A 14,950-nucleotide genomic window follows, 5' to 3' on the forward strand; every position below is an offset into this window, starting at 1 on the left:
ATTTTGTCTTTTTTTGCATGATGTCACTGATCAAACACTCTGGTTTTGTTTTTGTTTTGTTTTGCTTTTTAATGTATTCTTGCAGTACTATTAATCTTTTCTTCCCCAAAGATTCCCACTACAGGGCCTCAGATTACTGGTTGTGGCTCCACAAAACCAACTAAAGAAGAGGAATCCAGGGTCTAGTATCATTTCCCCACCACCGAGCCTCTAAAATGCTGGCTTTTTTTTTTTTTTTTTCTTAAGCAAATGCCTGGAATCATTCATGCAAGTGATGTTAACAGAAGTCTACTCTTTGAAAATGGAAAACCTTTAGTAGCAGTTCCTTAGATGCTCTGAAAGTACTCTCGAGAAATTCTTGGATGGCACCTGAAAGATGCCTGATAAGCAGGCCTTAAATCTAAAAGAATGAACAGAAACGCTCCCCTAGTAACTTTGAAACAATAGCCAAAGCTACTTTGTAGCTGGCGGTGGGTTGAGTTTTTTCTCCTTTAAACTGGACAAATACCAAACCATCTCCTACAGCAAAATTTAAGAATATGATGTGAGCCCTCAAATTGGTGTATTCAGCAAAGGTTCTACGGATACCCTGAATTTCTTTTGGGAGTAAGTCTAGAAAACATTGTTAAAGTTACATGATTAGCAACTTACACATAGAATATTCTGTAGGCTTTGTCATAGTGTGTTGACATACGCAGCGTGTATCGCAGGAGTAGGGAATGGCCTAGGACCTTTCAGTTTAGGAAAGAAATTTGAAGTTAATAGTTTAAAATAATATGCCAATGTTTGGTTTCCTCATTCTACTTCTTAAAATCCCTAAATTAGGCTGAGTTATTTTTTTGCAAAGTTTACTCTCAGTTGGACTAACTTTTATCACGTGAGCATCTAGAATTTGAAAATTTTAATGAAGCACACATTTTTCTGTGAGAAGGGCAGCTTGTTGAATGGAGAGACTGGCTTAGGGGTAAAAAAGATTAAAATTTCCAATCCCATCTATGTGGCTGAACTCATAAGGGCATGATGAGGAGACAAAACTCAACTTTGGGTTGAGAAGACAAGCTATTTGGTTTGAGGAAAGAGGGTGCTATTAGGAATATGGGAACACTTACTGCCCTTATTCAAAAAGAAGTCAGCTTCTAGAGTCTAAACTCTAGAACAAAATGTTAAGCCTATAAGGAGTCGGAAACACATAGTGGTAGCAATGCAAACAGCTGGTGGATGGGATTGGAGGAAATACTCTGATGATGAGAGGTGTGCAGAAGACTTCGAGCACGGCAGTTCCTGAGGCTGCCTATACTGCCCATGGAAACCTCACTCAGCAAATCAGAGAACAACAATAATCATCCCTATCATTTATTGAGTTTGGGCCTCAGTTTTTAATGTAGAAAAAAACCAGGGTCCCCATAAAATAAGAATTGTACTCTGAATCTACTGATGAAAAAAGTGACCAAAAGAGCTATGAATTCAGCAACATGTAAATTAATTTGCCTTTTATTAATGTTAATACTCTGCATATATATAAAAATGATTTTACAACACAATATTTCATCGATGAACAAAGTGTGGTGCACACAGGGATTTTAAGGGACATTGACTCCCCAGGGGACCAGAGCTCATGACTTAGGAATTCTTGAATTACCTTTCAGGGGGCTTCCAGCTCTGAAATGTTATGAATCTAGGCTCCTAATAATAATTTTTAAAGCAGAAATTGCATTCAATGGATAAGTTTCAGGAGAACAGGGAAGTATGCAATGTATCTTTGAAAGATCTCCATTAAGGTTTGTTAGGATAAAGTTTCAGTGACAGTGGAGTTCAGTTAGCTGGACTGTTCACCTGTAGGGATCACTTCTCTCCTCGACAGTGTGGTATAATGCTTAACCTGACAGTGAACCAAGGAGCTCGTTGGGCCAGGATCCCCAAACTTCCTCTTTCTACAAGCCCTATTATTTGTCACATTAGAAAGCAGAAAAAGTAGTTCTACCTAACTTTCTTAAAAGAGTCTGTCTCAAAAAGCCTTTCACTGAATTTTATTTCAGTAACTAAACATTGAGCTGAAGTCAAGTTTGGTCAAAGGAAAGGGGTAAGAAATCTGATTTCCAGGCTTTCAAAAAAATAAAAAGAACAGATCCCAGAGCCAGGTATCGTATCTTCCTCTAAAAAGATGTTGACAGGAGTCTCATCAAAGATGTTTCGAGATGAAAATGAAATCATAAGGTTAAATGAGGTCAGAGAAGTGGGCTAGCCAAGAATGGTATGACAGAGTTTATTGCCAGATTACAAGACCCTCTGTACTCACATCACACGGCTCCACGGCTATAGCAAGATTATTTTTAGCTGTTTTTTCCATATTTCAACTAGACTTATTCAGTATTTGTTATTTATTTTTTGGTTCACTTGAATTTATAAATGCTCCCCAAATCACAGTATTCTATTGGCATACATATGTATTCCTACATGGATATGTGGACATTCCTGAAATTTCCTGTAAGAAGACATAAGCAATATTGAACCTATATTTCCTTCTAAAAATAATAAGCAATATTGAATCTATACCATACAGTATATTAAGTTTTAGCTTCAGTTTTTCAAGAGCAAAAGAGGCACAACCTTGCTCCCCTGGGTAATTTTGAGTAGGATTTTCAATATAATGAATCCACCCAGAAACACGCTGTCCCTCCCCTCTCGCTATTATAAAGTCACAAATGCAATATAAATTCAGGACTTCCATTCTGCTGGAACCTGTCAATTTCTAATCTATATTGAGATTTTTTTTTTCCCAAGGTGTACTTAATTCTGCAGTGTTCGAATATACCTGGGGGCAGCTTCAGTCTGATTGAAGCCTTGGCCGTTGTCTGCTGCGGGGCAGGCAGCAAGCGGGAATATTCTAAAGGTCTGCTTCTAGCTAGAGTCATTCTGGGACAGCTAACAGAAGATTGTTTTCACTGCTCTCCCTCCCTACTCACAGGAAAAAGGAATTTTTATTTATGTATTTATTTTTGCTTGAATATCCATTTTCCCTCTATTTATCACCACTTCGGGTGAGTTCTTTTGGTTAAAAAAAAAAAAAATGGAGCTAGGGGACAACCATCAACGCTCTGCCCCTGGCCGCCTCATTGGTGGCCTATTTTCTGCCACACCACGGTGGTGTGGCCTATTTTCTGCACTCTGCCCATGGCATTGATTGTTGCCTCTGCCACTTTGTGCCGAACAAAGCACCCCAGCACACGAAGTAACATCAGAATTGGCCTTGTGGTCAAAGCCTCTACCTAGTATCTCTACCTGAAGAATTGTCTTCACCCCAAAATGGCACTTTGGGCAGGTCACCTGTCACCTGCGTCTGTCTCCTTCCTACAGGAAGACGAGCCTGTCTTGCCTCGGGGCCTTGGTTCTCTTTGGAGAAATGAAGCATTTGCCCAGCATGACTTTGCCCTTATTGAGGGGTGGCGCCCTGCCTGGGTCTACACGCATGGCCCTCTCTGCAAATCGGAAGCTTAGTGTGAGACATTTTGCTTGGCTGCCAGAGGAGGTTGACTCCTAAGGAGACCTTGCTGTTTGGGTGTCAGCTGCGGGAGTCTTTGTGCTACAGACAGGGTGGGGCCTGTAGGAGAAAGTTACTGGGAAAAGGCCCGGGCACCTCAGCTCGAAGTGATTTGTTATTAGAGGCAGAGGCCAAGTGGATGCCATGTCCCCTGTGACGTCAGTCAAGCTCAGGAATATACGAGGACATGGGTGTAGTTGTCTATGAATAAATCCCTATAAGTCCCATTAAGTTAGGTAACTACTCTCTTGTTCCATTCTAATAACCAGTGGATTCCTTGGATATCGACAAGCATCCCCAAGGATGCCCATCCATGGGGAGGTAGTGTGGCGTTTAAGAAAACTTTAGGTGGAAAGATGCAAATGGGCTCCATCCAAAAATGGAAGTCAACTACTACGTATTTGGGGTATTGTTCTCAGTATCTAAAGATGGGGACTCTCTTAGCCTCACTTAGGACTCACTTGTCGCCTCTAACCAAGCCTCTAACTGGCTCTGCCAGGTCAAGGCTGTGTGTCTCTCTTTAGCAAGGCCCATTTTTATGGTTTGGGGCTTACTCTAATCCTGGCTGTGAGGAGGGGCCCCCAGGTCCACTTGAGGCACACCTGGCCGGCACCATTCAGAGCATCCATCAGAGAGTCTGAAACGGTTGCCAAGGTATCAGAAAGCTAAGATGTCTAAGCTGGACCATCCCGGCACTCGGTGCAGCCCTCAACAAGTCTGCCCAATTTTATATAAATACTTAGACAGGCATGAAATGGATTTTCTGGATGTCTGACTTTTCTTCCTATTGGCTTCTCTCTTCATTTTTACTGCTGCTTCCTTTTTATTTACTTTTTTTCTTTCTGCTTTTTTTTTTTTTTCTTTTTCTCTTGCTAATTCTGATCCAGCCAGGTAGCAACGCGTTTTCCAGGGAGCCTTTTTCAATAGTTTCTTCCCTAGTCTATTTAGTGGAAAAGCAAGCTATTTCAGCCTGTTAGGGTCAAAAAAAATTTTTTTAAACAATATTCCCTTTGCATTTTTTTTAAGTCCAGTGATAATTCCTTGCCTTTGACAGAATCTACCTCAGGTGGGAATCTCTCAGGTTGCAAATAGTAAGCTTGGCAGCTCCCTTTTTGCCTCCCTGTTTTATTAATGAAGAAGCTTCTAGCCCTTCCGGCTGCCCCCCTTTCACACAAGCTGCCCCTTCTGGCTGCATGAAGCCACATGGAAGGAAACATTGACAACAGAGATGTGAGCCCCATTGCTCTCGGGGCCTGGTCGATGCCAGCTGACCACGAGCTACCTTCCCACACCCACCACTACCCCCAAATACACTTTCTGGAAACCCCCAGCGTCTTGGCTCTGGTCTTTCTCTTTGAAGTGGGGGCAAGGTAGTCTGCTGCTCAGGTCTTTGTGGGGTGGGTGCTGCTAGGTCTAACACAGAGCAGAACTTCTTACACTGTGGTGTCAGGTCTGCTTACTAAAAAACACAGGTTAACACCAGCAAAGAAGTGCTTGTCCGGGCCTGGGAGAGCAAAGACCTCACTGTAGGGGATACGGCCTGAGATGGAACTTAATGGCTTCCCTGAAAAAATGTTTAAAAATGCATGTGGCTCAATTCCGTGTGCCCGCGGCCGCAGTCAAAACAACCCGGACCTGTCAGGAAGTGGGGCTGAGAAAATGTTATGAATAGACTTACTTTGTAAAGTTGTGTCACTTTACATGCCCAGAAAAGCCCACCGAGGGTAACGTCGGCTCTCCCGGCTTTGATTTTGGTGAAATCCCTCCCTCAAAGGACCTCCATTTAATTTGGCTAGTTGTGGGAGTTGTGTTGCTTTTTCCTCGTTTTCTGGAAAAGAAATGTTAGAACGGGGGTGGCGCAGATGTGGCCCACTGCGCGGAAGCGTCGAACCGCGGGGGAAAGCGTTCCCAGCTCGCTGCGAGCGCCCCACCGGCTTCTGAATGAAGGCCTTGTTACCTGGCACTGTTTCCAGTGTGAAGTTTGGCATTAACCTGTGAAGCCCAGGGAAAGAATCGGCCCTTTCACACACGGCTGCCCGTGTCCCGTACAGACCCTGAGGTCCGCGTCCACACTGCGGCCCTCGCGGAGCCCGCACCCCTCCGGAACTGATAGATCCCCTGCTTCCTGGCTGCAAGGCCTAGTCCGCCTTCTAGTTCAGCCCCGCAGAGATCCCAAACGGTGACCAGCCTGCCTGCCCTTCAAGGAGTCCACCCTAATGACATGGGTAACGTCGGGTTCTGGGGGTTTCCAAAAAAAAAAATGTCCAGGACACGTTCTTTCCGCTCTTGGCAGATGGCCACTTTACCAGGCTGTCGAGCCTCGCCTGATTTATAGGCCTCCTGCCACGGATCCTGATTTCTAGAGTTAGAACGAAAACCAGATCCTGACCCACAGAGGCTAAGGCCAGATGTGTGGGCACTGTAGGTTTAGCCTCCTTGGGGAAACCCAACCCACCGAGAGGTCCAGACAGCATCCTTTTTAACCCCCCGAAGGGAAGGCCCCTGCCAGGCCTGTATGCAGCCTGCGGGGACCACTGATAGAGTCGGCAGATAGTTAGCATCATCTCTCAGGGTTAAAAGGTATTGTGGGTTCTCTGTGGCCCAGGCTAAAGTGGGGGGAATAACCTATTTCATTTTATTTTTTTTTTCCAGTTCTCTCAGGCCAGGCACACCACAGCCCTTTGAAACGATCTGTGTCCCTTACCCCACCCATGAATGTGCCAAACCAGCCTCTAGGACATGGATGGATGTCTCATGAGGACTTACGAGCTAGAGGACCCCAGTGCCTCCCATCCGATCATGCCCCCCTGTCTCCACAAAGCAGTGTAGCCTCTTCAGGAAGTGGTGGGAGTGAACACTTAGAAGATCAGAACACTGCTCGTAACACATTCCAAGAAGAAGGTAGTGGTATGAAAGGTGAGTGACTAAACGAGAAACCACTGGGAACAGAGTCCATCCCTTTATTTGGAGTCAGAAGGGTAAAAAGAGAGGTAGGTAGTCAGCAAGAGAGGAGCCCAGCCCCCTCCCCAGGCTTGTGCATTTGACTCAGCCCTTGCAGAGCTCCAGGGTCGACCACGGTGGAAAGGGCTCCAATTCCCCTTCCAGGGTATCTTGCCAAAACCTGGGAAGCAGGAACCAGAGCAAGAGAGGTCAACGCTCTTTTTTTTTTTTTTTTTTTTTTTTAATGCAGTGACTTACAGGCAATTAAATGAGTCACCGCTAATGGTGATAGGATCTACTGTGCACGTACATTGCTCAACCTGTCCTGTTTGGAAAGGCCCTGAGCTACTCCAGCCTTCTACCTCGTTGGCCGTGGCCAGGGAACCGTCAATAATTTAGCAACACAAACCACAGGATCTTTCTTTTCAGTCTCTCTTAGTGCAGAATTGTAGTCGTGCTTCCTTTCCCTCTCCCTTTTCCTTTGATATCCAAAGACACTTTTAAACCCTTTCCTCTGCATCTGTTTCAGGGACATGAATAAAATACCACTGAGAATCTCTGACAGTGTTTTAAGCCTGATAATGGATTTGCATACAGGTGATAAAGGCCTTCTTATGCAGCATAAATAAATGTTTGTACATTGCCCTGTAAATCTATCCTCTTCTTAAGCTACTCGTCAGGAGATAGAGACTTCCAAATTACGCACGATAGGCTCGAAGAGGATACGTGCATTTTGTATTTTTAGACACCAAGTTGTTCGAAGTTTGGGAAGTCCTCGGGAAGGATGCTCATCAGAGACCCAGGAATAACAATTTTAGATGGAGAAACAGTAACTAGCCTTGCTTCTGGGAGTACAGTACTGAGTGGGGCTCTGAGAGTGGCCTTCTTTGTTGGCATCCAGAGTCCTGAGGTTTTGCTGTCTCCAACCTTTCCCTCGAGAAGGATCAGTGTTGAAGTAGGAGGCTCTGCCTCGAGTCCCCTCCCCGCCACAGAAGCGTGGCACAGAGAGACGCCCATGACCACCCAGGGTGAGAGCGCCAGGCTGATGCAGGGAGCCTGTCCATTAGGGGAATAAAGCTGCCGGGAAGTTGCTTCCCTGGTGCATTCCTTGAATATTCTCTCCCTCAGCGGCAGACAGGCCTGTGTGCTCCCCATGCCACCCCCATCCCATGGTGAGTGCCCAGAGTGAGTGGGATGTGTCTTGATGCTTTCTTCTGCTGATACAAGTGGGTCTTTAAAGGTGTTTAACAGACAGCACAAACAATGGCTCATTTTGGCATGGAGGGGATGTGTGTCCTCTTTCTCTTTCACAGTTTTTGAGGGAACGTGTCATAATTTTGGAGACCTAGCAAAACTCATTTCTGAGTTCATGCTACATGGTTATGTGCTCAAGCAGCTGAGCCCCAGGTGATGGGTAGCAGATGAGCCTCAGCCATGCTTTAGGTAAGCCAGCAGGTCATCTGTCACTGGGGCACCCGAGTACCTGAGGGACCGAGGGAGGCAGGGCCAGCCATTGCTCTGGACTAGCTTCTTCCTAGGCCAAGTGGAGGGTCTGGGCGGCATGTTTCCAAGAAAGTGTATGTGCGGTTCTAATCGGTAACTATGGGAAGGAGGCCTTGGCCTTTGTGTTCAAGGGCAAGCAGGGTCCTGCGGGAAGGCCGTTCTCTGGGATACAGACCTCTCCCAGAGAGGAATGCTGGTCCTGTCTCGTTATAAGAGGTTTGCTTTCTTTCCTTTCTTCCTTTTACTTTTCTTTCTTTCTTCCTTCCTTCCTTCCATCCATTCATTCGTTCTTTCTTTCTTTCAACTTTAATGTACACCTTCAACATCCTCCCAAAGTAGGTGAAGGTGTGCTCATTATGTGTGCTGTCATTTTGAGGTGAGAAAAGAATAATGAGAGCATGTTTGTAAAGAAAAATGAATGACAGAAAAACTGAAAAAATTTCTTATTGCTGTTTTAGAATAAAAGCCAAAATATTCCAAAGTTCAGAGACTATCCCCTATGTAAGGATCTTCTATTCTTTTCTTTAGAATTGATAAGAATTGTCTCCTCAGAGATTCTTCAGTCAGAAAGTGACACAGATAAGCTCTTACATCCAAGATTTTCTTTATAGGCCCAAGGGATATGGTCAGAAAGCAGGCTATTTGGTGACTGGCTAAAACAGAGGACTCTTTCCTATATACACCCACCTTCTGAGGACCTATCAAACTGTCCTACTCCCAAAGAATTGGATTGGGATTAAAAATATAAAGTCCTTAGCAAATTAAAGGGCAAAACCTATTTGAAAGGAAGCATGAGAGACAATGAAGGATTCTATTTGTGGGAAAAAGTATATTTGCAGTTGAGCTGATAGGTCAAGCCATAGAAATGTCCACACCCGAAAACAGAGGCATCCCAGAATGTTGGGGGCCAAAGGCCACCCCCCAGCCGTGCCTGGAGATGGCTTCTTGAGAAGGCCACTGCTCAGCTCTGTCAGGAAAGACTCTACAGGGTGGCCTCCCAGGACAGCCCCCAAGAGGCAGCCCTCACCAAGCCCAGCCCAGGAGTTTCTCATTTGATTCCCAAGTCCAAGAGCAGACACCGGTTGAAGTTTCCAAATTAATTTATACTTTCTGAGAAATGAAATACGAAATCAAATGAAGTGCTTCTAAAAAGAGCCAGCTTTTCCTCTCGGATCCACGTCTCCCTTCTTCCGTGTGACCAGGTGCTTTGGCAGGAGTATCAGCCCTTTTAGGCTACTTTCTGGTCCACCTCAGGATGCCATCCGTGAATTGCTATTTTTCTAAAGTTTTTTTAAAAGCCTACTTTACAGAAACAACAAGGAATCTGTAGCTGAATTTGGAGGAGTTCCAAATCTCCAGAGGATGCAGGTCAGCCCTCTCCCTGCACCTTGGGGAAAGAATAAAAAGTCACCATAATTGAGCTTAATGTAGTGTGATTTCATCTTTCTTGCCAACAGCTGTGCATACCTTGCTGAAACACTGTGTTCATCTATTCCTTCCTTTTCATCTGGACAAATTAGCCAGGTTTGGCTACGAATGCCCCTTAGGAATGTGCCTCTTGGGTCAAGAGTGTGAAATAAAGCTTCACGGCCCAGCATTCTTCTTTTTAAATTTTTCACAAACATCGATCTCGCCCTCTTTTTGTCTTGGGGTCAGCACCCTGCCAGGGATCGTGGCAGAGTTCTCTCCCAAGTAGACGAGCTTGTGCTCTCAGAGGATTAACATCATCTGCCTGCTTTGCTTTGTTTTTCCTTTTATAGTAAATACCCATCCTGAAGATGTAAGTCAGCTCCAAAGCACAGATTGGATGTCCCTCGGGGTGGGGATCTCAGACTAATCTCACTCAGGCTAAAGCAAGAATGGGATCAGCTACTCAATGAGAAATTAACGAACAGAAGTGGGATACAACAGGAATATGAGAGTTTCCCCCCCTTAACATGCCCCGTGGAGGCAACTGGTTATACATCTTTGGCCCAGATACGCTGATTGTGGTTTCTAAATTCAGTTGTCCTCGTTGTTGGCAAAAACGTCACAGTGACTTATCCCAGGGGAAAGATTCATGATTCCCGGGGTGGTCCTCAATTATAATAACCTCCTTTCCCTCGGCATCACATGAGTGGAATGTGCTCTCTTACTTTTTCTCTCATGAAAAGCCTTCAGGTGGCCAAGAGGAGGAAAAAAGACATTCCCATAATTTCCTGGAAGGAGGAGAAAACCTAGAAGAGCAGAAGTCCATTGGTGGAGGAAGCATATCTGCCCCTCATACTAGCATCATGTCCTCAGAAATAATGTATAGACACAACACCCAAAGACTTCTCAAAAGGCCAGGGCTGTCGATGAGTGGTGTGGCTGTGTTTATGGGAGCAGAGAGAAGGGAAGAAAGACTGGTTCGTAGGTTTCACTTTAGTCCTTATCAAGTCAGTTGGCTTTTAAGCACCTGCTGAGAGAGGCTTTGGACTAGTTACTGGGGAGACAGAGAAGAAAGAGATGGCACCTGCCTGAAGGGAGTCCCCATCACATGAGCCACAAACAGGTACCCGATGCAGGTGCACAGCTGTGAAAATGTCTTGTCTTTGGAGACTTGCCCTGGGTCAGGGTAGGCACCAAGGAGGGCCCTGATGCAAAGTGGAGAGAAGTCAAGGAAAGTTCCTGAGGAGGAGAGGCCTGGACCTGAGTCTTGGAGCCCAATTACAAGTTAGCCAAATATATAAGGTGAGGGAAGGGCATTCTGTGCAGGGGGAAAAGGATGCATGAAAGCATGGTGATAAGACAGATTGACCGAGTACCTCCTATAGCTGACGGTGAAAAGCTCATGGGAGAGGAGTCTGGAGAAGGGAAAGCCAAACGCTAGGCTTTGTGATTTGACTTTGATAGAAGCTGTCGAGGGCATTGAGCAGCAGAATGACCTGCTTACCTTTGCTCATGGGCAATCGGACCCTAGTGGAAGTGGGGGCAGGGCGTAGGAGGGGAGGAGGAGCAGGGCATCTGGACCGGGAAGCCTGCTGAGAGGTGGGGCTATTTAGTAACTGAGGAGGAAAAGGAGGAGGTGGGACCAAGGCGTAAGCCACACGAGGATGGATTCCAAGGAGTGTGTGGGCGTGGTCTGTGTGAGAGAGAAGTGAGAGAGCTCGGAATTGAATGTGCACTAGTTGAAAGTAGACAGTGCAGGAGCCAGAGGAATTGAGGACGAAGCCCAGTTCTTGCTGGGGACAGCTGGAGAGCCCGCGGTGTTGTCTGCAAAGAGCATAGAGGAGAAGAAACAGATCCGGGGCCCGTGTGGGGCATGGCGAGTCTGGGGACCCGTAGGACACTCCAGCACAGGAGCTGTGCTAGAGCTCGGTGCCCCGTGTTCTTCCCTGGCCCGGGCTCCTCCCCTCACCTGCGCAGGCTAGCATTCCGCCCGCCCGTGGGGAGGCTCGGGGGGGGGCCTCCATTCCGGATTTCTGGCTAGTAAGGCCCATAGATTTGGGTTCCTAAGAGTGAGAAGCTCCATGACTTTGTCATCACAGTTGTCAGGGTGAGAGGGGTAGAAGGCGGGGGCTGTTTCTCTTGATCTGAGCTCCAGCCTCACCGTTCGGAGTGCACATTGACTGGGTGGACTTACGATGGGTGGCGTTCTGTCGGTGCAAGTCGTGGAGGTAGTTGAAACTGTTACATTGTATACAGACATCATACAGGTTCAAAAGAAACCTATGGCTCCAGTCACCTTGAGAGAAACCTAGCCCTTAAGATTGGAGGGGACCAGGGACTGGGAAAACAGGCTTGGTTGCCTTTTCTAGGGAGTCTTAGATGAAACTGAAGTAAACTTTTTTTCCCCACAGCAAAGGAAATGCATTGCCTGTTCTGAAGTAGCCAGTTTGGGGTTTCGAGTTGTTTTTTTTTTTTTTTTAAGATTTTATTTATTTATTTGAGAGCGAGAATGAGATAAAGAGAGCATGAGAGGGGGGAGGGTCAGAGGGAGAAGCAGACTCTCGAGTTGTTTTTGAAATGTAAACCTTTGAACTTCTCTGCCTGTCTTAGTATTCGATTAGAAAAATTATCGAGAAGTGTGATCATTTTTAAGACGAAGAACCCCGTGAGAAACCTTTGTGAGAAAAGTGGTGAATCCAGCATTTCTGAGGGTGTGAGTGATGGAGTGAGAGTGTGGCCGGGACCCTTCTCAGCACAGCTGTCATGGGAACAAGCCACCATGTTCTGAATGTTGACTTTCTAGACGCCGTCTTGAATTCATCTAACTTAAAAGGCCAGGAGTTAGTAAATTCACTTCCCTTTCTTTATTCCCAAATGCCAGCATATAACCTGCATGGATAGGTCCTCAGGGGCTCAGATCGTGCCCCCTCTTCTCAGGTAGGCCAGAGGCCCATTGTCTGAAAGGCAAGTTTCCAGGATTCCCCCAAATTCTAAAGATCATGAGTCTTTTCACCGCCATTCCTTACCAAGCATGGGTCTTCAGCCGCGGTGCTTGAAGCGCTGTGCATGCGTGCAGAGGGCAGCTTTCCACGCGGAACCCAGCCGCCATTTCATGATGCAGAGCAGGCTGCATGTAGAACACCACTTAGGAGCGTCACAGCTCACGGAAACATTGAGAAATTTAGCGCCTATGTTTGTATCCGAAAGTCTAAGTGGATATTTTACTCAAACTGTCCCTCCCGAGACCCACACAGACTCCCCATTAACGTGAACCCCTCCTGGAGGCCACCACTGACATTTCCCAGGATTGAGGAGTGCACTCACAGCTCCCAGGAACCAGAGACCAAGGCGCGTCTTCCTTTTGCTCAGAGGCCTGGAGACAGGCTTCCGTAATACTGGTGCCGTTCCTAGACTCCTGCTTTGTTTTTGAAAGGAATCTTTGCCCTTGCATTTCAACGCTGAAGAGTTCGTCTCTTCTTACCCCTCAGTTGGTCTCCTCTTCTCCCTCAAAGACCAAGGATGCACTTGTATCTTGGGAAGAGAGAGAGAGTTGTCTGAGAGTAGCCCGGCTCTCTGTGGTGAATGGAAGTTGCTGTTCTGTCTGCAGGTACCAGGACCACCACAGGTGAAGCTTCTTGTGGAAACCAAGGCTGTTCATGTTTCTCTCTTCCAGGGACGCCTTACTCCCTGCCCTTGCAAGGCTTCCCATACTGGGCCCTTCTGCAGTATCGGTTCCGTCTTTCACTCTTGTGGAGCCTCTCTGTTTGTGAGGCAGGTGCCACGTGGCCTGGTGAATGGTATAGGCAGCCATTCCAGCGGCAAATATTTGAAAAAAGCAACTCAAATTCTAATTGGAGCCCAGCTTCTGTGTGAGCTGTTGTATGCACCACAAAGCCTCTCTGTGGCTGGTTTGCCCAAACTCTAAAAGGGAAATAGAAATCAACATAATTGGAAATTGATCCCATTGGTAAAGATCAGCAGCTAAACACAGAGCATGTGAAAGATGAGTGTATAGAAAGATAAACCACTGTGGACTGCAGCAAGATCTAGAAGAAGGCTCATGAAAGATGGACACTGTGTACAGGGACCCATCATCTGCACATGGATGGTGGTGCTTTCTCCCAGAAACCTCGTACCCTTCAGCTTTCTCTTCCCAATTTTCTTCATGGGCTTCTCTTCCCACACCTACCCCTAAATGCCTCATGCTCCTAGGGCTCTATCTTGGCTCACCCCTGTTCTCACTCCATGCTCTTTCCCTGAGTGATCTCACCCACTGCCATGGCTTAAAGCCACTACCATGTGCTGCTGACAAGTTCTCCTGCTCAGACCTCTCTTCAGAGATCTTGTCCGGTTGACTTCTCCACCTAGATGGCTCAAAGGCAGTGATACTCCACTGACATGAAGTGGAGCTCACCATCTCTCCCTTGTCACCCCAAACCTGCGGCTCCCCTATACTTTCTGTCTTAACCAAGCTTGAATCAGAAGAACCACCAGTCTCAGTCTTACTCCCTATTCTTCCCTGGTCTTCAAATACTACCCATTTATATCCTTTTTCTCGCCACTGCCCTTCCAAGCCATCTCCAAGGGCTTCAGTTCATCTCCTGGCCTCCCCTGCCACATCCTCCAGTCCAGCCTTTACACTGACAGCCATCATCTTTCTAACATCCTCATCTGATTGTGCCTTTGCTGCTCAGATTTCAACAGCTCCTCATCACCCAAAGACGAGGTCTGTCCTCTGTTTCATCATTACAGATCTCAATCTTCGCACCCCTGCCTATGTGCCCCACCTTGTTACTAGCCATTCTCTAACACTCACCCAAGTGTTTGCTTGGCCCCAGATGCTCTCTTGGCTCTGTGCTTTGCTAATATGCTGTTCCTGCTTCCGCAGATGCTTCCTCAGTATGGTCTGCCCAGTGATTCCAAGGCTGCTGCCACTGTGAAGCTATCCCTCACTCCCCAAGGAAAACCAAAACGCTCATTGTTCTGTGCCCACTTAGAACTTGGAGTTGACCTAGCACTTGTCCTGCAACTATTATAAATGTATTGTGTGAGTCAGCCATTCTGGATTAAAAGTTTCTTGATGGCAGGGACATGCATGGCCCCCAGAGTAAGCATTCAACAAACGTTGAGTGGGCAAATATCAGGATGCCCACACGTGACAAGGAAGTCAACCCGGCATATAGCAAAAGCATCTTAATCTTTCTCACACTGCATAAGAGAATGACTTTCTAATCTGGAACCTCCGTTGGCAAGTCCATCAGAAGCAGCCCAGTTGAGGCTAAATAGCTGTGTGCCACCAGAGGTGGGCAGCCAGGAGGCATGCATGCCGCCAGTCACGTATCAGTTCCTTCAAGAAACACCCCTGCTTGTCTTTTCTTTCAAACATAGCCACAGATCTGCAGAATGAAGAAACAATGTCTGAGGTTATGTGAGGTGGTCCTCAGCTTTGCATCCAACCCTGTGGCACTTGGACCATGGGAAAAGATCTGAACTTTTAGTTAGACTTCATCTCTGGGTAGCATCTTAACAGAATCTAGCATCCCAGTCATCGGAATTCCT

The 14,950-nt window shown here is 46.5% G+C and overlaps 1 protein-coding gene across 5 annotated transcripts in view; it reads left to right on the plus strand.

Moving 5' to 3' along the window:
• SAMD4A (sterile alpha motif domain containing 4A) overlaps nt 1-14,950 on the plus strand; it is a 205,177-nt gene that overhangs the window by 146,165 nt on the left and 44,062 nt on the right. For 4 of the 5 annotated variants that reach the window (XM_032405149.1, XM_032405150.1, XM_032405154.1 and 1 more), the window contains one exon: nt 6,191-6,454. The exons of the other annotated variant lie outside the window; for it this stretch is intronic. In XM_032405149.1, coding sequence (XP_032261040.1) covers nt 6,191-6,454 — 264 coding nt within the window. The remainder of the gene's footprint in view (nt 1-6,190; nt 6,455-14,950) is intronic. 5 annotated transcript variants of the gene reach the window in all.

The sequence above is a fragment of the Phoca vitulina genome, unplaced genomic scaffold (genome assembly GCF_004348235.1).
Source record: "Phoca vitulina isolate PV1807 unplaced genomic scaffold, GSC_HSeal_1.0 scaffold7, whole genome shotgun sequence".
Classification (NCBI taxonomy): domain Eukaryota; kingdom Metazoa; phylum Chordata; class Mammalia; order Carnivora; family Phocidae; genus Phoca; species Phoca vitulina.